Below are 23,996 nucleotides of genomic sequence, written 5' to 3' on the forward strand. Positions count from 1 at the left end.
GGGAAACATCAGGACACAAACTAAAGCAGAATAAATCCACCACTGATGCACTGTATTTGTCAGAAACCTTTAACAGAATATACCAATCTGGAGCAGCTCTTAAGGCATTCTGGGATACATGGTTTATTCACATATAGATTCGGCATAGATTCATGGCATGCTTAACATACCCTGACTGCCACCAGATTTTGGAGTGAGGGAGAAGGTTTGCACCCCAGTGATGTTTCAAGAACTGCGTTTTACACTCTGACCTGCAGCCCGACTCTTGTCTAAACCTCTCCCTGATGTAGCTTCTCAATATGTTATCTTTGCTCACACAGACTCAGTTAGCACATTTCAGAGCTCAGAGGAGTGAGAGATAAAGCTTAGACCTCTTTCCAAAATGCTCTCCTCTTCCGAAAGAGCTAGAGGCAGCAACCTTAGTAATGTGGAAAAGTATTTTGCCACTTTGCCAGGCCACCAAAGTAATCCTGGTTCTCTTAGCACTCTCCTGTTCAAACCATCAAGTGTCACGAGGCTGAAAAAGACCCTAAGAGCACATCTAGCCCAGCCGCTAATCCCATTGCAATCACTTTATGGATATCCAGCCATGAAGTATGTTGCGCATTAAGTAGGAAAAGGACACCAAATTGCCTTTTTAAAGTGTGGCACATTTAATGGATAGATCCTAGGGAGCAAATGTTTCTCTCCTTTTCTTTAAAAGACAAAGAAAAGGGGGCACAGCAGTTAGATGTTCACGAGACAAGGAAGTGGGTTTTAAAGCAGCCAAACCACTGCGATGTGGCTTGTATCAGCCAGAATGTGCACTTATGGGCTGTAGCCACCTGACAACATCGTGAGCAAAGCCACAGCAGCGGGTCGTGTGAGAGAGATGGAAAAGAGCTGTAGTATTGAGCAATGCTTTGAGAAGCAAAAAATATTTTTATGTAGCTGATGGGAACTTTGCAGGGGCAACTATTTTATCATGCTCAGTCCTCCTCATTCTGTTGCTGCAAGGGTCTAATGCAGGCATCCTGCTTTCATTTCAAGGAAATTACATTTCCCCAGTATATTTTGCTGGGAGGACCATGTTCCTACAACCATAGGAGCTGACTACTAGGGGCCGAGTCCCTTCAGCCCCCCAATAAAATATTTAATGGGGCTGCCCACCCCCAAGTTGGTGGCCATTGCCATTCAAATGGTTGTGTGTGCTGCGTCTTGTGATTGATTATGCAGAGCAGGGCTTCAAACACCCCCCCCCCTCAATATTTTATTCAAGTGCACAGGGGCCAACAAAGGCACTGTGACACAAAGACAGGGCATTGCTACGTAGGGTGCATGTGCGACGTCCCAACGTACGACGCATACGCCATACATAGCAATGCCGCACATGCGCTGTACATAGCGGTTTGCTTCAGCGCCGTACGGACGGTGCCAGGATCCTCTGCTCACAGCTGCAGCCGCAAACGGAGGACCCTCCACATGTGACTGCGGTGGCGCAATGGCTGCTCGCGCTGCCATGGCAGGGCGAGCCCCCGTGTGGTGCCTTCTTGTCACCCCCCCAGACATGGCACTGGGGGCACACCTCCCCCGCCGCCCCCATTGCGACGACACTGCAAGTGCAACTGCTTTGGTTAGTTAAACCTACAGTGGTACCTCGGGTTAAGTACTTAATTCGTTCTGGAGGTCTGTTCTTAACCTGAAACTGTTCTTAACCTGAGGTACCGCTTTAGCTAATGGGGTCTACCGCTGCTGCCGCACGATTTCTGTTCTCATCCTGAGGTAAAGTTCTTAACCCGAGGTAATATTTCTGGGTTAGCGGAGTCTGTAGCCTGAAGTGTATGTAACCTGAAGCGTATGTAACCCGAGCTACCACTGTATTGGCTTTTGCCTATGGTATTTTTAAAGGTGAATAAAAAATCAGGTGACTAGCAGTCAGAAAGCCTTCAGTATTTCCTGCCACCTGGTGAAATGTGTAGTTCTGTTTCTCAGTTGTGAATTCCCCTTCTCTAGTGTTGGCGTGTGCATATTTCCCAGTGGTTTTTTTGGTCACATCAGGTGTGAACAGTCCATGTGAACAGCAAGGCCAACCAACCTTGTAAAGCTTGTAGTGCTAAAATTTATAAGATCACTGTTTCTGCAGCTTTACTTAACCTTCATTAGAGCTAAGGTGGCTGTGATCTGGAAAAGATAGAAAGTTTTGAATCAGCTGCTGTACCCTTGGCCCAGAAGCAGTATCTTGACTTGGGATGATTGATCTCTGGGTTTGTTTGATTTTTTTTTTTTTTGCAAGAATCAAGATTTAGGATTTTGCAAACCTTAGCAACAAATTGAGAAGAGGAACATAATCCTTCTGCTTTCTGTTCGTTCCTTTGAGACTTTTGTGGGGAACCAGAATAGAAAGGGCAGCTGGAATCCAAGGACTGATTTGGGCCACTTAGACATACAAAAGTATCTGTTGCATCATTTCCTTATGTATATTGTTCCTTTCTTTCAATGAGTAAAAGGCATCATATGTGGTTCTTCTCTGTTCCCCCAGTTTTATCTACACAACAACCCTATGAGGTGGGTGAGGCTGACAGGTAAAGCACTTTCTTCAAAGTGGATGGCAAGTTAAAGTGAACTTTCGGGAACCAATAACAATAGAGCTTTTCATCTTCTTTCGTATAACACTTAGGTTGGAAATGTAGCAAACACACAGAAAAACTCACTACTGAAAGCAGGGTGAGGATTCAGTAGTTTCTGGCACATTGTTAATACAAACTACATCCCCCCCCCTTTTTACTGTAGTATTAATTTCACAAAATGCAAATGATATTGTGTGACTGCCATGATAATTTAGTAAGAATATTTTAAAGACGTATACAGTCAAACTGGCCTAAGCTTGGTGTGGAGTACACAGGTACTGATCGCTCTCTTTAGCGACTAGAGGAAAGTGGCAAGCCTATGTAGAGTGATCTAAGCATAATGTCACCCAATCTGAGGGAAGGGAGATAATAGCTGATCTGCCAGTGACTCTTACAAATGAGCACACATTAGGAAATATTCTGGGGGGTTGGGTGTAGTGATGGAGGGATCAAGATGAGTGCCCCCACTTCATCACACAGCAGCTCCCATTTGAAAGAGAAACTGCTATAAAGAACAAGACTAAAAGTTAACATGAATAATGAAAACCTCAGAGGAGCTCCTGAAATATTTGCCCGATTTAATAAACTAATCACTTTGAAGGTAAACCCCACTAGAAACTGTGGTGGAATCTCCACACATATAAAAACCGTTCTGAAAATGCTTTTTTAAAAAGCGTTTTAAAAAATACATTGAATTTTCCATAAGGCTCACCGGAGTCATCTAATTTCACATTGTATATTGCACTTAAAACACACTTTGTGCATTGTATATTGCACTTAAAACACACTTAAAACATGTGGGGTTTTTTTGCAGCTGTATAGCTGAGTCCTGTATCTGTGTGTGTGTGGTTCTTTCTGCACTATACAGTGGTACCTTGGGTTACAAATGCTTCAGGTTACAGACTACGCTAACCCAGAAATAGTACCTCAGGTTAAGAACTTTGCTTCAGGATGAGAACAGAAATCATGCGGCGGCAGCGGGAGGCCCCATTAGCTAAAGTGGTACCTCAGGTTAAGAACAGTTTCAGGTTAAGAACGGACCTCCTGAACGAATTAAGTTCTTAACCCGAGGTACCACTGTACATTCAAAGCAGCATTATACCGCTTTAAACAGTCATGGCTTCCCCCAGAGAATAATGGGAAATGAAGTTTGTTAGTGTTGCTGAGTTATAAGAAGACACATATCCCCTGCACAGAGCTAAAATTCCCAGGAATTGTAGGGTTCTTTGAGGGAAGCCAAAACTGTTTTAAGTGGTATGACACTGCTTTAAATGTATAGTGCATATGGGGCCTGTGGTTATGTTTATGTGTGCATGTGTATGTATGCTGCAATGCCTACTCAGAGCTAAGTCTCATTGAGTTCAATGGGGCTTACTTCCAGATAAGAGAGGTTAGGATTGCTGCTTTAGGATTAGTTGCAATCATTTCCATATTATGCCTGTAGGCTTTTATGTGTGATTGTAGGATTTCAGTTTGTGTGTTTCTGGGGGCAGGGAATGGGTGTCTAGAGTCTCCGCTGATAGCCCCTCTCCATGTTCTTTGAAAAATTCAAAACCCATTTATTTATTTCATAAAAATTTACATACCACTTGATTGGGGAAAAAACGACCCCTCAAATCAGTTTATAAAAAGCTGAAATGATAAAATCAGCAAAATTTACAAAACTTTAAAACATACTGTTATGAGTTTGTGGGGGACCAGATCCCCTTAAATACTTGGGTCAAATAAAAGTTTGAATTAATTAATGTTTGGAAGGTTAAACTGAAATTTGACCTTAAGTAGCTGGCCTCAGCTTTCCCTGTCCAGGAAACCACCTGGGAGAGAGGAACCATCAAGGGGAACCAAGCTAATAATGGCCAAGTCATGAACCTAACAAAAGAGAGAAAGAGAAGCCACCAGCAAGTCTAAGACCATGCACTGTATTTTTCGCTCCATTGGACACACTCCATAGGAGGGGGAGAACAGGGAATTTTTTTTTTCTTGTTCTCCCCCTCTAAAACAAGGTGCGTTCAAGGTACATTCACCAGAGCTTGTGGGGCTGGCGGTGGGGGGAAGCGCTGCTTTCCCCCACCACCAGCCTCAAAGATCCCTGAAGCCTTTGGAGCGCAGCACCCCGCTGCCCTGCAGAGGTTTGCGCGCAGCCATCCCCAAGCTAGAGCAGCGAGACGGAGCCCTCCGTCTCGCTGTTCTGGCTTGGGAACAGCCTTGCTAGCTTCTGCAGGACATTGGGGTGAAGGCACCCCTCTGCCCTGCAGAGGTTTGCGCGCAGCTGTCCCCAAGCTAGAGCAGCGAGACGGAGCCCTCCGCAGTGCTCCGTCTTCCCGTTCTGGCTTTGGGCTTAGCGGCGCAGCCTGCATTCGCTCTATAGGACGCACACACATTTCCCCTTAATTTTTGGAGGGGAAAATGTGCATCCTATAGAACGAAAAATACGGTAGTTAACACCATATATTTGGCATTTCTTTCCATGTTGCTGTTATCCCTATATGTTGGTGTGTGCAGTAGGTGGATACAGTGGAACTGAAAATGAATAAAAATATTAATGGGGGGAAATGAATGTGGTTTTTAAATGTGGGCAGTTTAAGATAGATAACAGACCTTTTAAAAAATAAATTGCTTATCAACTGCCCACCTCCTATGCTTTTCAGCAGCAATCTGTGACCCACAGAAATTTACTAGGTGAACCTTTGCTGATAAGGAGCTATCATGGTTATTTGCAACTCACACCGTCAGAAATGTTGTGTTGCCAAAACTTTAATTTTGCTTCCAGGAAATACTGGCGACAGTTCCACAGCCTTGATAAAAACCAGCAGGCTTCAACACTGGACAGCTTTATAGGAAACAATCAAAGGCATCATTCTCTGTGGACCATACTCTCAGAGGAAGGATTAAGTGTGATTTAAAACAATATAGCAGGTCTGGGGAACCTTTGGTCCTCTAGCTGTTGCTGAACCACAACCACCATCAGCCCCAGCTTGCATGGCCAATAACCAGGGATGATGGGAGTTGCTGTTGAGCAACATCTGGAAGGCCATAGGTTTCCCAGACCTGCTACTTAGTGATGCAACTCAACTATGGTTTGTTTGATTGACGTGAACCATTATATGAAATGGCTGACTGGGGAAGAAATGTACGCAGGAAGTCACTTATATTGGTAGAAGCCAATGGAGAATAAAGGCAGGTTGCTGGGACAGCACTTTGCCCTTCACAGAGGTAAAATTCCCAGAGTTCCCTGGGAAGAGGGATTGACTGTTAAACCATTCTGGGAATTGCAGCTGTACAAGAGCAACAGAGGCCTGTGAGGTTCTGGGATGTAATATTGTATGTAACAGTAGTGTAACTGAGGTAAATGTTAAGGGAAACCTGTTGGAAGAATTAAGGTGAAGTAAGGGGGGGGGGAGAGTGAGTTTGGAATGTTGGTGGTGCATGCTGATTGGATGGGAGTTTTGAAAAGGAATTTGAATGCTGGCAGTTGAGAGTCAGTTGAGAGTTCAGTTAAGAGCAGAATGAGGGTGGGAGGAGAGTTGGCAGTGGGTGTGAAGCAGGGCTGGTTAGTTAGTAGAGGAACCAGACATGGCCCACCCCTGAGGTGGGGTGAAGCAATGCCAGAGGCGGCAGGCAGGCTGTGTGGCACGGCGGCAGGGCAGGGCGGCACTTCCCATTTCGCCTCAAGTGGCAAAATGGGATGCGCCGGCCCTTACAGGAACAGTAATATAGAAGGCCAGTGTTGCATACGAAACAAAGCAACAGAAAAGAGAAAGAGGAATTGAAACCCTATGCTTATGTACATCAAGTGATTATATAAGCATTGTTTATCATTTATGTTTAAGAAATTAATTGCATGACACTACCTACTTCTCATTTGGCTAGGCTAGAGGTGGAGTATTCAGATATATGTTATCCGTGGTGGCAGCAGGAATAAAGCTGTTAATGTCGAATGCTGCTTTACTACTTTAAATGTGTGAGGCAAATGTGGCCTAAGGACAGGTCAATGTTCCATTCTGGGTAGGGGGTCGTGGGCTGAGGAGTTCCAGCCCCAGTGGTGTGTGGGTGTGGGTGTGAAAAAGATAATGAGTATACAAAATAATATCCTGGAAGTCCAATTTCAGCCTAGGAAGTAAGACTGGGCCAACTGGGGGTCAGGCTCCAGGAGTGCAAAGTCAATAAGCAGAGAGGTCCAGTGGAACAAGGTCAGGCTGAGCTCCAATGAGACTATTCAGTGAGTCAGAGTGCAGAGTTCACAGAAAATTCAGGGAAAGAATACATCAAATTTAGAGAAGGTAAAAGAAGCAAAGAAGGTAACATCCTGGACAGCTCAGAATGTAAGTGAAGCCTATGTTTAAAAGAACCCAGCCAGTTTCAGGAGCTATTGACTCCAGTGGCATTGGGGGTGAAAGGGGTGCCTACTGGAGGGCCCAAGTAAGCCCCCCCCAGTCAATTACATGACGCAGTGCATGTGACTATTTGAATGGCAATGCCCACCAACTCTGGGGGGGGGGGCAGCCCTCTCAAGTATTTTATTGCGGGGGGAAGGGACCTTGTCTTCTAGAATTTGGCTCCCATGGCCGGGGCGGGGGTTCTGTACTTCTGCTGAGGGCTTTGAGTCAGTGAGACCTTAGCCACATCCACACCTTAAAACCTATTCAGTGCACAATTAAAGCAAATAGCTTTCCCCAAAGGCTCCTGGGAACTGTAGTTTACTCACCACAGAAGTACAACTCCCACCACCTTTCACAAACAACAGTTTTCAGGGTTCTTTAGCAAAAAAAGCCATGAGCTTTAAAAGTATGGCGTGGATGTGGCCCCCTGAGCTGAAGATGCACTGACAACACAGATTCTACTAGTGCTGGAGATTCGAAGAAGGTTTTTGAAGGCAACTCCTCTTCCCAGTCACCTCTTGCACATGCACATGCCTCCAACTTCTCCTCTTGACCTTTCTCTTACACAGCCACTTGTCCAGATGCTGGCTGCTTGCAGAGGCACACATCTCCAACTTCTCCTCTTGACCTTTTTCTTCATATGGAGTGAAGAAATCTATCAGCAGCAACTCTCACCTCTCACCTCAAGCCTGTAGTTCAGCCTTCTCTGAGGCACTTTTTTCCTCCTCAAGCTCTCCCATGTCTCCCCCACTGGCTGGCTTCTGAACAATCAAAGGCTCTTTCTACTGCACTGCTGACTGCAATTCTTTACAAGTTCTCCAGCTGCCCATCTGTTCATGCAGTGTTCCCTGGAAAGAGGGGTTGATTGTTAAACCACTCTTTGGGGGGGGGGCAAGGGTCTCCTAACAATTCTCAGCACCCTTAAAAAGCTACTGTTCCCAGGATTCCTTGGGGAAAGATATAAAGTGTTCAAAGTGGTATGCTATCTAGGGCTTGCTGATCAGAAGGTTGGTGGTTTGAATCCCCACGACGGGGTGAGCTCCCGTTGCTCAGTCCCTGCACCTGGCAACCTAGCAGTTTGAAAGTATGCAGTGCAAGTAGATAAATAGGTACCGCTCCGGCGAAAAGGTAAACGGCATTTCCGTGCGCTGCTCTGGTTCGCCAGAAGCGGCTTAGTCATGCTAGCTACATGACCCGGAAGCTGTACACCGGCACCCTCAGCCAGAAAAGTGAGATGAGCTCCACAACCCCAGAGTCGTCCACGACTGGACCTAACGGTCAGGGGTCCCTTTACCTTTACCTTACTGCTTTAAATGTACAGTGCAAATGGGGCTTATTATGTTTAAACTGAGATGGATGTCATTATATTTTTAATGTGAGCTTTTGATGTTTTCTTTTTCTTTTGTTGTTAAACTTCCTGTATAAAACAAAACAACTAGTTGCATGTGTGAGAGAGAATTCAACAAGCAGGTCCAATTTTTCTCATCCCAGCGTAAGCTGCCGGTGGTTTTAAAAAGCCTCCTTTTATTAACACGGCAGTTCAGGGCCCTCTCTTCTTTGGCCTCTGATCTTGCTGGCTTTCCATTTCGCTCATTTTCCCACCCCCTTCCAGTAGCCACACTTTCTGACTCACACAATCTGTTCTAGTCCGCCCCCCTCCCCTTGAGGGCTGGGCTTTCTTCTCAGACTCTGTATCAGATAAAGTTACACTTCTGTACTTTATATATTCAGCTGTTTAGTTGCCAGTTACCTTCAAAGCAGCTCCATCGCCTGCTGGGCTCCCTGCTTTTCTACTCTTTTCTCCACTGGTCATTTCATCCCAGTCTAAATAATACTAGGCATGGATCTCCCAGCACTTCTTTTTTACCTGGGCACAGGTAAGTGATAACAGCAAGGGAGTCTGAGGGTGTGAACTCGGGTGGGTGGGTGCTCATCCAAATCTTTTAAAAAGCAACCTGCTCGGTCCAAATTGAGATCAGAAAAAAACAAAGTGTATCTATTTCTTGTGAAACCTACTTGCAAAACAATAACCCTGTATGGTAGTCAAAGTTACTGTCTCTTTGCATTCTACGGAAGCAGCATTAAAAAAAAGAAACAGCTTCCTGCTACTTCTTTTCACCTGCTTGAAACGGCTTCATTGTTTGAAATAAATTTGCTCTAGCCTCACTTGCTCCACAAACACACAATGACCGTGCTGCAGAGTAGGGGCAACTCTGACCTTAACTCTGTCCTTTGTGTGTTCTCTCCATCCAAGAGAGAAGCTATGTACAATCAAATGAATAGAATGTGAGAAAAACTGGGCAATTTTGATGAGAACTGGAAAGTTTTTTTAAACAAAAAACAAAAAACAAAAATTGGCCCTGTTTGTAGCAACCTTTTGAGATTCCTGTAGGAATGTAAATTTGAATTACTGTAAATAATTTCCTTCAGCATGCATTCCCCAGACCAATTGCTTTCAGCTCCATGAGGACTTGCCTTTGCCTTTAGTATTTCATTACATGCTCCAGGGATAACCAATGTGGTGCCCTCCATATGTTGTTGGGCTCCAACTCCCATCAGTCCCAGGTAGCATCATCCCATGGATGATGGGAGTTGTTGTCCAGCAAAATCTGGAGGGCCAACCATGCTGTTAACTGCCCTGCCTTAACACATTGTCTTCAGACTAGATTGAAGTCTGGATCTGAGCCTTGACTCAATTCCAATGCTGAGCAACAATAGTAATTGTTCTGGGTTAATTAACCTGGAGGGGTTGCTTCAGTTGCCTCAGACTTTTCCATAAGGACTTTATTATTTGTCTCATGACTGTTGCACCACAGCATACTATAACCAACTATTGGTATTCCTTGGATACAGATTTGAGGCTTGGCTGGAAAAACTTTGGGACTTGATTTTCATGGGCAAATTGACAAATGTTCGTTTGTTACAGATGCCTTTTATCCAACTTGATTTATCTTTATTTCTTACATATTTCAAAATAAGCATGAATAGAGGCCTACAGCATCTCATGGAGATCTATAGAAATAAAGCTTCAACTAGTATGTGTAATGATGAACTATCTAAACACCTTACAGTAGTAACTTTGATGTACTCTCTTGTGGGGTATGGGTCCCCACTTTTCTTGTTGTATCTGGAAAAGACAAAATATTTTTTTTAAAAAAATCAACCTGGAATGGGTTGTGTGTGTGTGTGTGTAAGTGGTGTACTGAGAATCCCTTTAACTCTTGCAGTGCTGGTGTCGCGGTGTTGTGGATTTAGCGTGGATGTGGCTACACCAACCATCTTTCAGATAAGAACTCAGAGCTTTGGGAGCAGCGTGGCACAGACCAGGAATGAGTAAGAGGAAGCTGATTTGGTGTCAGGGACAGGGGAGGAGGGCTTGGAAGGAAGATGAAAAAATGGCAAATGGCACTGGGGAACAAAAACAGCAAGGCCCTTAATTGGCAACACTTTTTGTATGCATTGTGATATTTTCAGTGGCCTGACCTGACCCCTAACTTCCTAGGCTTTCCTACCTTACTTGCAACCTATATTTCTTCAGCTCCACCACCCACAGTTGCTTCACGTTTTTCCTTTTTTCCTGAATGACTGTTAAGATTCTTTCGTGCTATTCTGTCTATAGGGATGGATGAATCTGTTCATTTCAATTTCTGTTTCTCAATTCTCCAATCTTAAATTTTGTAGCAGTCTACATATCTATCTATCTCTATCTATCTATCTATATCTATCTATCATCTATCATCTATCATCTATCTATCTATCTATCTATCTATCTATCATCTATCTATCTATCTATCTATCTATTATCTATCTATCTATCTATCTATCTATCTATCTATCTATCTATCTATCATCTATCTATCTATCTATCTATCTATCATCTATCTATCTATCTATCTATCTTCAACACTATGGTGCAAAGTTCTAATAATCACATTTTCCCATGCAGCTTTGACTAATACTAGGAAACATGTAGTGCATCTGAACTGCATTTTCATGAATGTGTGGCTTTTTATGCACACTTCCCCCTTTTATATGCATTATTGTGCATGTTGGGATAGATTCAACTAAATAGTTGCACTGGTGGGAGTCAGTGCAACAAGTCCTGATAGTGTGATGGTTCTTTCCCCTCTCTTCCTCCATACCCCCCCCCCACATTGGCTCAGAGATGGGGTTGGAAAACCCCCAGAACAGTGTGTGGAGTGAGGAGCGGGAAGAGAGTTCCATCAGGCAAGCAAAAATGCTCGCACTGATGGAGTTATTTCCTTAGTGCTACTTTGAATTCTACCCATTACTTTAATGGAGGACTGCATTGTGAAATTTTGAGACATGTGAATTGTGAAGGATAGCTGTATTTCAGTCCATGTATTGGTTCAAGAAATGTGAATTAGGTCATTTCTTATTAAAATGCAAATTGAATGTAATTTCGCTCGCACCCCTACCTGTATGCATGGAATCCCCCCCCCGCCCATACTTCCCTCTCCCTCCCAAGCCTACCTTGTCTGAGCAGCTTTTGGCCTGATGCCTTAGTGCTGTTTCTCAGCTGAAGCAAAGTAACTGGTTTGGCTCAAGTTCATTCTTTGTTTTCTTGGCTGGCCACTCCCTTCTCTCCCTTCTCTCTTTGTTGTCTCATGAGCTCCTTTTGGCAGAGCACTGTCTTTTCTTTCTTTGCTTAGGGCAGGACTGGGGAGCCCGTGGCCTTCCAGATGCTGCTGAACTACAACTCTCAACAAGCTCCAGCAAACATGACCAATGGTCAGTGGTGATGGGAGTTGCGGAAACATCTGAAGGGCCAAAGGTTCCCCACACCTGGCTCAGGTTACATCATAAAGTGTCACTGTATAGATACTAATCACCTGCCTATTGCCCCCCTCACCTCAGGGTGCTTGTCGGTGCCCCACTTCAGCATGGACGAGTGACCGAAATTGGTAAACTTTACCGGTGCACCTACAGTTCAAGTGCCTGTACGGAGATTAGCATCCAACGTAGGTAACTTCTAAGTTTCAAATGAAGCTGGTCCTATCTGGGAAAAGCCAAATGGTGGCTCAGGTTCTCTCAGAGAAAGGGGAGAGGGAGGTATGGGGTCAGGGTAGCCTGGGCTTGTGGTTGCTGTTGCAGGAGTGAGTAAGGTTTTTTTTTACAGAATTTGGGACTGGATTGTGTGAGAGAGGTAGGATGTCTGAGTTTCAGTTCAAGAGAAGTGAGATCTTGTGGGAAGCGACAAAGAGGAGGAAGTGAGATTAGTTTCTAAATTGTAAGGCTATAGTAGCCTGAGGTCAGAGGGAGACTCTCAGACATTTTCCTACAGATCTGAGATTGCTATAAAGCTGCCTTTGCCAACCTGATGACCACCAGATGCTGTTGGACTCCAGTGCCCATCAGTCCCAGTCAGAATGGTCAGTGGCCAGGGATGACAGGACTTGCTGCCCAACAGCATCTGGAAGGTACCAGGTTGTCTCCCCCTGTTTATCTCTGTTTCCATTTCCCCATGCCCTCTGTTGTTTCCTTGCACCTGTTTTTAGACTGTAAACCCCTTAGGGCAAAGACCTATCAATCTACCTCAGTACTGTCTGGTAGCTGCTGTACAGGGTTTCAGAGAAGGTTCTTTGCTAGCCCTACCCGGAGATGCTGAGGACTGAACCTGGTACCTTCTGAGTTCAAAGCAAATGCTCTGCCACTGAGTTAATATAGTTGTTCTTCTCCCTTCTTAACGATTAATAATCTCAGCATGATTACTATTATTTCTTTCAGGGCCTATAGATGCTGTCAATATGTCCCTTGGTCTGTCCTTGGTTGCCAGGGATTCTCAAATCTTGGTAAATTCTTCTCTCTCTCTCTCTTTTTTGGCACTCTGGTGGGAAATCAGCATTGCTGGAGGGAAAGAATTGAGTTTGAATGGGCCCAGATTAAAATCCTCTCCTAGTCAAATAGCATACTCAGCAAATTTGAACATATCATGAAAACTCTCTCTTTGTTCACTTGGAAGGTGTGCGGCCCCACAGTACACAGGGCCTGTGGAACAAACATGTATCTGAACGGCTACTGTTTCCTTCTGGATCAAAAGCTCCAAAAGTTCCAGCAATTTCCAGAGATCTTACCAGGTGAGACCTTGGGATGAGTGAATCTGTCAATTGCTCTTGGACTCTCAATTTGCAAATTTCAAGTTGAGTTCTCCTTATTTCCATAGTGCACACTCGTGTGTGTGTGTGTGTGTGTGTGTGTGTTTGCGTGTTTCAAAGTCCTTATGAAAAAATTTCAGCATTTTAGCGTAGATTTCTCCTAATATACAGTGGTACCTCGGGTTAAGTACTTAATTTATTCCGGAGGTCTGTACTTAATCTGAAACTGTTCTTAACCTGAAGCACCACTTTAGCTAATGGGGCCTCCTGCTGCCGCCGCACCGCCAGAGCCCAATTTCTGTTCTTATCCTGAAGCAAAGTTCTTAACCTGAAGCACTATTTCTAGGTTAGCGGAGTGTGTAACCTGAAGCGTGTGTAACCTGAAGCATATGTAACCTGAAGCGTATGTAACCCGAAGTACCACTGTACACATTTTTGCAAGCAATTTTACCTATTTAATGCATTTTACATGTTATTTTCATTCATATATGTATTTTTATGCACACTTTCCCCTAATATACACATTTATGTACACATTGCTTGGTTGGAGAACTGCACTGCAAAATTTGGAGAAGTGCAAGTTTAGAAGGATTGCATGTTTTGGTTTGCAATTGTTTCAGGAAGTGAAAATTAAGTTGGTTTGCTTAATAGTGCATAGGATCGAAGTTGTGCTGATCCTAATGAATTGGGTATTAAGCTATGTATTGTTGAACTTTGGTGTGCGCATGTGTGTGTGTAAGAATGGATCAACTCAGCTGCCTGCATTTTTGGACTCTCCTTTGGGGAGTTCATAAACTCTCTTTGGTGGTGTGGCTGCGGGGGGCTGTCATGATGAGCTTTCAGAATTTACCACCACACCACTGGATATAAGGTAGATTGAAATGTTCCTTTATGTATCCCCCAGAATGCACTACCCACCCAACAGATATTGTGTTCTTGATTGATGGCTCAGGCAGCGTCAGTAACCAGGACTTCGAAAGAATGAAGTGGTTTGTCTCTGAGGTCATCAAGAGGTTGTCTGGCAGAAACACGCGGGTAATGGACACGAGGGGGGTGCTGGAGGGCACCATCATGCAATCTTATTGTGTTTTGGGAGGTCAGTCCTTTCCTGGGGGGAGGAAGACCAGCACTGGCCCCATGTAGGCACCTTCTGTTAGCTGTGGGTATTGGCAACACTTCAGTTCCTTATATAAAACCTACATTCCTGGCTCCACCAACTAGTAGGAGGGCTTTTGCAAGTGTACTAAATGCATTATTTTAAGCATGAGAGTTTTTTTGTGAGTGCAAAGCCCTCACCCACAGATAAGGCTGCCTGCTGCATCTTTGAATGAATCTTCATTTCAGTCTTGCCTCCTTCCAAAGGTTTTTCCGTTGCACCATTGACATCCACCAGTCAGTCCCAGTGCAGAGGCACCGCAAATCTCTCTCCTTGGAGAAGGCTGTCTCTTGCATATCTGCATGAGTTGCTAGTTTGAGTTGGTGGTTTTTAGGTGGGTTGAGGAGTTGTAGCCAGAATAGTGACATGTAGAAACATATTGGCAGTGGGCTCTTTTGAGAGCAGACAGTTTGTTTCCTTACTCTAAATGTAATCCTTTTGGGGTGTTAGAGTGAAACTGTGTCTCCAATTTTATACAGAAAACAAACTAGGTTTGGGACGTGCCTGCTGTGTGCAGACACATAACTTAAAAAGTGGTTTAGAGAATTCAGAATGTGCTTTGAACTCTGGGTGAGATCCAGTTAGTCATGCTCAGAGTAGACTCGTTAAAATCAAAGGATCTAAGTAGCATGCATGGCGTTGCATTGCATTCTCTTTTTAATGTTCATGTGGCTGTCATATGTTATCAGTGAACTGAAAGCTGATACATGCTAGAGCTGCATGCCAGATCATCTGTCACTGCCACATCTTTACCCCCACAATTCTCATGTTTGGGTTTCTTCCATCTTGATAGATTGAATGGGGCCAGCATACAGAATTACTGGCTTCCTGATGTGACATTGAAATGTGTCTGCAGTGGCAAAACATCCCAGAGTTTCCTTGGCAAAGTTCATGTACATTCAAGTTAGGGTTCTTCCAGATAGGGACATAATATTGCAAACAGATTGTTAATATATTGCAGATGGATTGATAGCAACAAGTTTGTTTTTAATTTAATTTATTTTCTATGGAAAGAGTAAATCCTGATTAAATGGCGGTGGGGATATGGACTTCATGTTGCACAGATATTATGAAAAACTTGCATGCATGAAGAACACCCTCTGTGATACAGCAGAAGCCACAGGTGGGATTTTTCCTAAGCCTATTTTTCCTATTGGACAAAACTGCAAGGAGCCTTTAAAGCCATAGTGAGAAAATCCATGATTGCAACTTTCATCATCCCATGCTAGCTAGGACTGATGGCCATGTGAGTCCAACAATACCTACTTTAAAATTAAACTCCCTCCCTGCAAACAGAAAGCCAGCATAGCATTCAAAGGGCTAGGCTAGAATCTTTCTTCCAGCTGTGCTCATATTTTGTTTACTGGGTGCTCTGTGTTTGTGTTCACAATCAAAAGTGGAATCCCCAAATTTGTAGCCTGAAAGTGGTACAATCCATTTTGCTACCTCATTCCACTTCCAAGTATAGAACCAACTCAACATTACCTGTTTCTCTGTGCAATGCAGCGGCGGAGGAACCCGTTCAGGCGCCTGGGGCGGCACGCCCAGGGGCAGGGTGAGCCGCCCATAGGGGCGCGGCACACCGTGGGGCCTCCAGAGTCTGCCTGCCTCCTCCTACTCAGCTGCCCACAGCTGGGGAGGGGGGAAAGGCAGTGGGTGGACTGTTTGGACAGTGCAGAGCCTGCATGCACCCAAGCCACCACATCTCTCCCAGGAGAGATGCATGGCTCGGGCGCACTGCAGGCCCCGCAGTGAGTGCCACCCAGCATTTTGTCACTCCCCTCAATGGTGGCACCTAGGGCAGCCTGCACCCATCTCACCCCCCTTCCTCCACCCCTGGTGCAATGCCACCACAGAGAATCACTTTTTGGGTAGGCTACAATGTCAGTTAGCAGGACCCTCTGTCACTTGTGAATGCAAGAGGGAAAGGGGTGTTTTTGCTGTTGATGAAAGTAACTGGTTTCCCGCCCAGCTGTGAACCCTTAGATTCAGTGGCAAACAGCGGGTTTTCTGGTGGGAAACTGCTGGGACAAAAAAGAAAAAGAAAAAAAAGAAACCACTCATACCTATGTCTACAAATCACAGACCTGTGCCTAGAACCTGTGGCACAAATGGAAGTGTGGATGAGACCTTAACCTATCACACTCTGAGGGGCTTGGCCTGCTACTTCATCCAGCTCCCAGGTTTCACTCACTTAGGGTCTCTTACAGTGCAATCTACTATGTTCTAATCAGAAGTAATTGTCTTGTTGAGTTCAGTGGGGCTTCTTCCCAGGTAAGAGGGTATAGGATTGCTTCTTGGACCTCTGGAGACCAGGTAGCCCTATTCATTAACTCCCTTTTTTGTCTTTCTCTTGTTAGTTTGCCCTGGCACAGTATTCCACTGGCTTCACAGAACACTTTGATTTCAATGCTCCAGATCCTTCTAATAATGTCTTGGGTATCACACAAAATCGCGGCATGACCTATACAGCCACTGCCATCAGAAAAGTTGTGTATGTTCAAGAACCTTATTTCTCTGCAGAAACAGCTTGCTCCATCTCTTCCCCTTTTAGGCACAAACTAGGCATGAGTAATGGTTCAGTTCTGTTATCAGAATGAATTGCTAGGTTAGGGACCTGTGAAGAGTTTTTAAGATGTTCCAACATCATTGTGGTCCAATATCAAACAAAAAAATAAATAAATTCAAAAGGTGTCCCAACAGCTCATTAATATTACAGGCTGGGAGAAGAACTAGAAGCTTGCTGTTTAGGGCTCATCCTCTTCACTCTCAGCTTCATCACTATCTCCCACTCCCTCTCTATCTCTTTCCAAACTTTAGCTCTCAGCTCAGTTCAGTTAGCTTAGATCCACAGAAAAATTCTGCTCCCTAGACACAGCAAGCAAAACAAATTCATGCTCAATCAATGCAAGCAACAGTGACTATGCCTGGCTTCCATGGTGAGAGACAGTATGTTTCTGAATGCCAGTTGCTGGGAATCACAAGTGAAGAGTGTACTGTTGCATTCAGGCCCTGCATGCAGGCTTCCCATAGGCATCTGGGTGGCCACTGGGAGAACAGGATGCTGGACTAGATGGGCCACTGGCCTGATCCAGCAGGCTGTTCTTATGTTCTTAAGATTGTGCAGTTGGTTGCTAAGTCCTAGTAAACCGGCTGTACATCTCCCATTATCAACCAGCTTTTACCTGATCATCCCTGGGATGGTGGCTCAGGCCCCCAACCAATATTGGGAGGGACTCTTTTGTGGTCCCTCTAGCAGCCACAATCCCTTCTGGGCAGTCTTTCAGGGGCCACACGCTAGTGATGGACAGGGCCAGAGGCGTGGACGTTGGAAGGTTTCTCAGAAAACAATTTGGCCCTCAGTCTGCAAAAGGTTTCACACTTCTGATGTAATGAACGTGTGCTGAGCTCTCATAGGATCTTCTTCACACTATGTCGCTGCCCGTGTCTAAACTCTGCCTTTTTAGAGAGGATAAGAATAGCACTAAATGCATTTACACTTGTGGAAATTCTGCTATTTTTCCCTTCTGGGAAAGCTACTTTTAGGAAAAGTCAGACTTTCTGTTGTCTACAGAAAACTGGAAGAACTGCGGGGAAAATACTAGATGGCAATGACTGGATTAGGCAATGTGTGGATGCACCACAAAAAGTGAGTGGATGAAGAATGGCAATTCCACACTATATGTCTGCTGGGGAAGCACTTTAAGTTAATGCCTGATCAGTGTGCACATGGGAGAGAAAACTGAGGAAACATTTGAACATCATCAGTTAGGCTTTCACATTTGTATTAGGAAGCAATTTTTGATACAGTAAGACCCCCCCCTTTAAGTTCAATGCATGAAGCCTGTTTTTAAAGAGGTTGCCCTCAGAGATGGGCACTCTGTGGTCCTCCATATGTTGCTGGACATTAGCCCCAGCCAACATGGCCAATGGTGATGAATGAGGAGAGCTATAGGCTAGCAACATCTGGAGGGAAACAGGTTCTCCTCCCCAGCGTTACATCTTTACTCTATCCCCTCTTGTTTTCTCCTCTAGGCTGCTTTAGGGAAATGCAAACAATGAAGTCCTTATCCAGTTTTCTTCTCTTTCCAAGGAGGGAGATTTTTATCCCAAGGAAAGGCTCCAGAAATGGATCTACCAAGATTCTTGTTGTGATAACAGATGGTCAAAAGAATGATCAACTGCAGTATTGGAATGTGGTGCCAGAGGCTGAACGAGCAGGAATTATCCGTTATGCTATTGGGGTGAGGATTCTGCAAGGAGTCTTCTAGGTTTACTAAACAGTACTGTATGTGAATTTCCACAAAATCAGTTATTTAATTGCTTTTATTTGGATGTTTATAGCCTTTCTTGTTGGCAGTGCTAATTTCACATTTCCCGAGCATTTAGCTTTATAGTTGTGGCTGTGCCCCTGCTCACATTGCTTACCAACCCCACCTACCCCCCTGTTGAAGTAGGAGTAGTGAAATTGCAGCTAAGAAGCTCAAATCATATTAATGACTGACTGGTCATTAAGCCAATGTCCAGACTTTCACTGAAAATTTTGGGGGAGCTCTGGCCCCCTGCTCCTCCCTACTTGGCACCACCCACTTGTTCAGACTTCTAGGACTTCTTCATGAAATTGGTCTAAGGGCAGATCCACACCATATGTTTACAGCACATTCAACGTCTATTTAATGCTCATGACCTCTGCCAAAGAATCCTGGGAATTATGGTTATCTTCTCCCAGAGCTACAGCTTCCAGCACCCATAACAAGCTACATTTACCAGAATTCATTGGTGGAAGCAATGGTGTTTGAATGTACTTTAAATGTATGTTGTAGATCTACCCAAAGTCTGAAGTACAGATATACCCTTAGAACATAAAATTCATAGAGATGTAGGGTGCTAGTTCAGTTACCTGCCCTCCTGCCAAGTGGATTGCTCACCTGCATAGGGACCAAATGCTCACATCTTTTCTCTCTTCCGTCTGATGAAGGTTGGCAATGCTTTCTCAACTCAACGTGCCAGGGAAGAGCTGAATGCCATCGCTTCTGAACCTGACAATGAGCATGTATTTGCAGTGCACAATTTTGATGCCCTGAAAGGCATCCAGGATCAGCTACAGGATAAGATCTTTGCCATAGAAGGTAATAACAGGAACCTTAGCACTCAGAGGAGGCACTGAAGTCCCTTTCGCCAGTCCTTGTCTGGAACTGTGTATCACTGAGAATGGTTTATTCCATGATCATATGACATTTCTAACTTGCAAAGGGGTTTGTGGTCTTTACTTTGTTTGGCCTTGCAATCACTCTATACGGCGAGTCAGTATTATTCCCATTTTACAGATGAAGACCTGTGACTGAGATAAATGAGCTATTTGCTGTAAAGGTGTAACTTGAACATAGATCTCCTAGGGTTAAAAGCCTGCACCTGGAATACTACCTCTCAATATGTCATACAAAAGGAAAGTCCTCTAAGCTTCAGATGGGAAACCTGGGTTCTCCAGATGTTGTTGGACGCTTGGCCTTGCTGGCTGGGCTTATGGGCGTTAAGAACATAAGAAGAGCCCTGCTGGATCATACCATAGTCCCATATTCTTTTCTCATAGTGCCTAACCATTTGCCTAGAGCAGCGGTTCTCAACCTGTGGGTCCCCAGATGTTGTTGGACTACAACTCCCATCATCCCTGAGCTCTGGCCTTGCTAGCTAGGGGTGATGGGAGTTGTAGTTCAACAACATCTGGGGACCCACAGGTTGAGAAAGGCTGGCCTAGAGGAAGCCCACAAGCAGGACCTGGAATACAACAGCATATATGGAGGTCCACGTGTTCCTCATGCTTGCTATAGCGCCATCTGGTGTGTCTGCTGCTAAAACAGGGAACAGCTTCGGCCTCTAACTGTGTGGGATGCTACATATTGTTATAGGATTGGGGGATTAGTCTAAAAGTCATCCCTCCAAGACTGGTGTTTGTATATATTTTAATGTAGGAAAAGTGACTTCCAACAAGGTCAAGCCAGTCTCTTTATTAACTTAATGATTCTAGCCAAGTTTCTTAGGTATCACTTTGCTTAACTAAGGAATCCAAGAGACTGGTTGATACAGAAACTACTAGCTGGAGATGCTTTCAGAAAGTGGGCTGAAGAGGGCAGTTCCCCTCACCCTGGCTGAAGGTGGTGCTGTCATTAGGTGTAGGAAAACAATAAACCTGGGGGGCAATCTCATATTCAAGTGGCTGAGAAAGAGCCACAGAGGCTTGAATTCTCTTTGTGTTGAATCCAAAGCCATGGCTTTGCCCCGCCCTGCCCAAAAATCTAATAGGGGAGCAAGATCCACTGGAGTGTTAATGCCATTAGCTCATTTACCTTAAACTTAGCCTGTAGTGTAAATAAAACCATGTCACCAAGACATCACCACTTCCACAGTGAAGACTGTGGTTTCTTTATGATATGTGGTTTATTTACACATATATGCAACCTGAGCCTACACTAGAGGGGCTTACAGCATTTCTCTTGACAGGCACAGATTTACAGAAGATCCCTGCATTGCAGGGGGTTGGACTAGATGACCCTCGTGGTCCCTTCCAACTTTACAATTCTATGATTCCAGTGAGTTTCATTCTAGGGAAACCAAACCTGAGTTGTGCATTGGCACCCCTGAAACCTCTCACAGTTTGGAGATTGTGGACTGTACTATACAGCTACAAATAAAATGTTTTAAATGTGTTGTAAAGTTCAATATACAAATGTGACACTAGATGGTGATAGTGAGCTATGCCAAATTCAATGTATTTTTCAAAAAAAAAATATTAAGCATTTTCACAGCGGTTTTTTTTATATCTGTGTAGATTCCACCTGGGTGGAATTTGGCAATACAAATACAGGGGTTTCTTATAACCTCTCCTATGTGCTCTTCCCATTTGTCTGTGTCCTGTTCCCACCCTTCCTTGCAGGTACCCAATTCCAGAGCAGCAGTTCCTTCCAGATGGAAATGTCCCAGGAAGGATTCAGTGCCTTACTGACTCGGGTGAGTCTGGCCCCTAGAGTAGGGTGTGTGGAATCTTTGTTCTTCCAGATCTTGCTGAACTACAGATTCCATCTGCCCCAGTCAGCATGGCCAATGGCCAGGGATAGTGGCAGTTGTATTTCAGCAACCTCAGGAAGAAGAAAGTTGCCTGCAGGAAGAATCCAGGAGAGTCCTAAATGCCTGCAAGCAGAATGATTTTTGTTAATGAAGAATATATTCATAGATTAACTGCATGATCCCATTTCTATTACTGTATTCTGTTGTTCCATCAGCATGGACCTATTTTCCTCAGTGAAAGGAAATACAAAGTTGGAGATGGTATGCTTCTGGATACCAGTTGCTGGTATTCAGAGAGTGCTCTGGTGCTCAGATCTTGCTTACATGCTTTCCATAGGCATGTGGCTGGCTACTGTGAGAACAGAATGCTGGATTAGATGGGCCAGCAGCGCTCATCTTATAGCCTGATGTTCTTGTCTTAAAGAATAATGGAGGGAGGACATGGCCGCAAGAGATATTTCTATACTCTTACTTGCAACCTTGAGAGTCAGAAACTTGCTTATAAAATTGAAAGTGAATATTCACAGGATGCTGAATTCAATCCCAGTTAGCAACAAGCTCTTAAAAATGATTGAAATTTGCATTACTGCATTAGGATCACACAACCATGCTGGTTCTGGATGGATGATCCTGTGAGCCAAAGGGAGAAAAGATGGCTGGCTCAGCAGTGGTAGTGCTACTTACTGTAATGCTCAATTGCAGTTGTAGGGATTTTTTTTTTAATCTTTCAGTTTTTCATCTTTCCCTAACCCTCCTTTTTACTTTTCCCCTCCTGTTGACGTTGATTTGTGGACAACTCTTCCTGCTGTGTTGCCTGCTGTGCTTTAGGATGGTCCTGTCTTGGGAGCAGTAGGAGCATTTGACTGGTCTGGAGGCCTATTTCTGTATCAGAACAGTAACAGAGACTCAAGCTTTCTTAATGCCTCCAGCACCACTGAGGAGATGAAGAATGCTTATCTTGGTAAGTATTAAAACAAAACTCTCCAGCTAGTGGTGGTTGGTGCCCATGGGGGGGGGGGCTGTTGGGGCAGAAGGCAGGGAGAGCAGCAGTAGGTGGGGCCAGACCCAATGACAGGCAGAGTCACCCCCTGACTGGTTGGAAATAAGAAAGCAGGCAGATTGGGGGCTGGCTGAGGTTAGACTGAGGTTGGTGGGGCAGTGCCCCATTCACCCTAATGGACCAGCTTCTGCTGCCTTCCCCCCACCCCAAGTTTACCATGTTTTACTGTGGTACATTTCCACCCCAGAGGCAGCTGCATCTTGGCAGATGCTACCCTTTCTCCATTCAGGAGCACAGATAGAAATTACCATCTAGATACTCTTAGCACCACACATTTCCCCCCTGTCTCCACTCTTCAGATTCCTGCATCAAATAATTCATTATAAGAATTCTATGTAAACAACTGCACTAGCTGTATGCTATACTGAGAGACAGTGTGGTATAGTGGTTAAAGCATCATGCTAGGGCTGGGAAAATTGTGGCTGAGATCCCAGTTAGCCATGAAGTGATCTTGGGCCCCTTGCTATCTAGGTGGGGAAAAGTTGTTTTGATCTGCTACTGGGTAGCTGAGAGGGAGAGACCCTTGCAAAGCAGCCAGAGATGTTCCAGGAGATCCCAATCAACCTTTTGCACACCCCTGCTCTAGGCTATTCTTCCCAAGCTGTCCTGCTTAATGGGAGAAGTGGCCTTGTAGTGGGAGCCCCCCGCTATGACTACGTGGGCAAAGTGGTTCTCTTTGAGAAAGCGGCCAGGAGTGGGAAGTGGCAACTAACAGCTGAGGCTGTTGGAGAACAGGTATGAACTGAGCTGGGCTAGGCTAGGGCAAAGGAGACTGGTGGTGGAATGGAGAGACTGTTGAGAAAGCTTCTGAACCTGGAATGGAGGTGAGGAAGCTATGGCGTCAACAATGAGATATGATGAAAATGGCTCCAAGATAGAAGCCAGAAGTGGAGAACTTTTTTTTGTTGCTGTTAAGGGCTGGATTACTCAGCTGAGGGCCATGTGCTGGCTGTGTAGTCATAAGCGGCAGACAGGTCTGGGAATGGAAAGTAGAAGCGAAACTCAAGGGGACATTTGTCTGATGCCACAGGTTGGTTCCTATTTTGGAGCGGCGCTGTGCTCTGTGGACCTTGATCAAGACACTGATACGGACTTGGTGCTGGTTGGAGCCCCCATGTACTATGATGCTATTACAGGTGGAAGGGTTTATGTCTGTCATTTTAAGGTAAGGGAGAAGATGGGGAGACTACATTAGATTGAGACCTTGAGGTGGGGTTGCTTGCTTGGAAATATTTCAAGTGTCTTATTTGACTACTCTGTATAGCAAGGAAGACTTCACTGCACCATGACTTTGAAAGGAGAAGCAGGGCACGTTTTCAGTCGCTTTGGTGCCAGCATGGCAGAAACAGGTGACATCACCGGGGATAGATGGATGGATGTGGCGATTGGGGCACCCATGGAGAATGAGAATGTAGGAGCCTTATATATATTTGGGGGGAAACGAACATCTATCAACCCCAAGTACCTCCAGGTGAGCTCAATACCAGTTCCAGCCTACAAAGGACCTACCTTGCTTGTGCTGCTTCCCAAGAGGCCCTTGCTCAATGCAACTGCCTCCTTTTTCCTATTCTTTGTGCACTTAGAGGTACATCTAGAGTTGCTATACTGGTCCTTTTC

The 23,996-nt window shown here is 44.8% G+C and overlaps 1 protein-coding gene across 6 annotated transcripts in view; it reads left to right on the forward strand.

Annotated features, from left to right (window-relative positions):
- The first annotated feature begins 6,638 nt into the window (after positions 1-6,638).
- Positions 6,639-23,996, forward strand: part of LOC308461250 (integrin alpha-X-like) — a 32,902-nt gene continuing 15,544 nt past the window's right edge. For 2 of the 6 annotated variants that reach the window (XM_080977991.1, XM_080977992.1), the window contains exons 1-14: positions 8,698-8,862; positions 10,213-10,318; positions 11,864-11,967; positions 12,734-12,798; positions 12,969-13,083; positions 14,006-14,136; positions 16,618-16,751; positions 18,351-18,501; positions 19,236-19,386; positions 21,189-21,262; positions 22,148-22,280; positions 22,966-23,114; positions 23,410-23,544; positions 23,644-23,850. In XM_080977991.1, the coding sequence (XP_080834117.1) occupies positions 8,826-8,862; positions 10,213-10,318; positions 11,864-11,967; positions 12,734-12,798; positions 12,969-13,083; positions 14,006-14,136; positions 16,618-16,751; positions 18,351-18,501; positions 19,236-19,386; positions 21,189-21,262; positions 22,148-22,280; positions 22,966-23,114; positions 23,410-23,544; positions 23,644-23,850 (1,692 nt within the window). In that variant the 5' untranslated portion in view covers positions 8,698-8,825. Of the gene's footprint in view, positions 6,929-8,697; positions 8,863-10,212; positions 10,319-11,863; positions 11,972-12,132; positions 12,427-12,733; positions 12,799-12,968; positions 13,084-14,005; positions 14,137-16,617; positions 16,752-18,350; positions 18,502-19,235; positions 19,387-21,188; positions 21,263-22,147; positions 22,281-22,965; positions 23,115-23,409; positions 23,545-23,643; positions 23,851-23,996 lie in introns of those variants that run through there. The other 4 variants (XM_080977995.1, XM_080977994.1, XM_080977993.1 and 1 more) reach the window with 4 other exon arrangements.

The sequence above is a fragment of the Podarcis pityusensis genome (assembly GCF_964106645.2).
Source record: "Podarcis pityusensis genome assembly, chromosome: 13".
Classification (NCBI taxonomy): Eukaryota; Metazoa; Chordata; class Lepidosauria; order Squamata; family Lacertidae; genus Podarcis; species Podarcis pityusensis.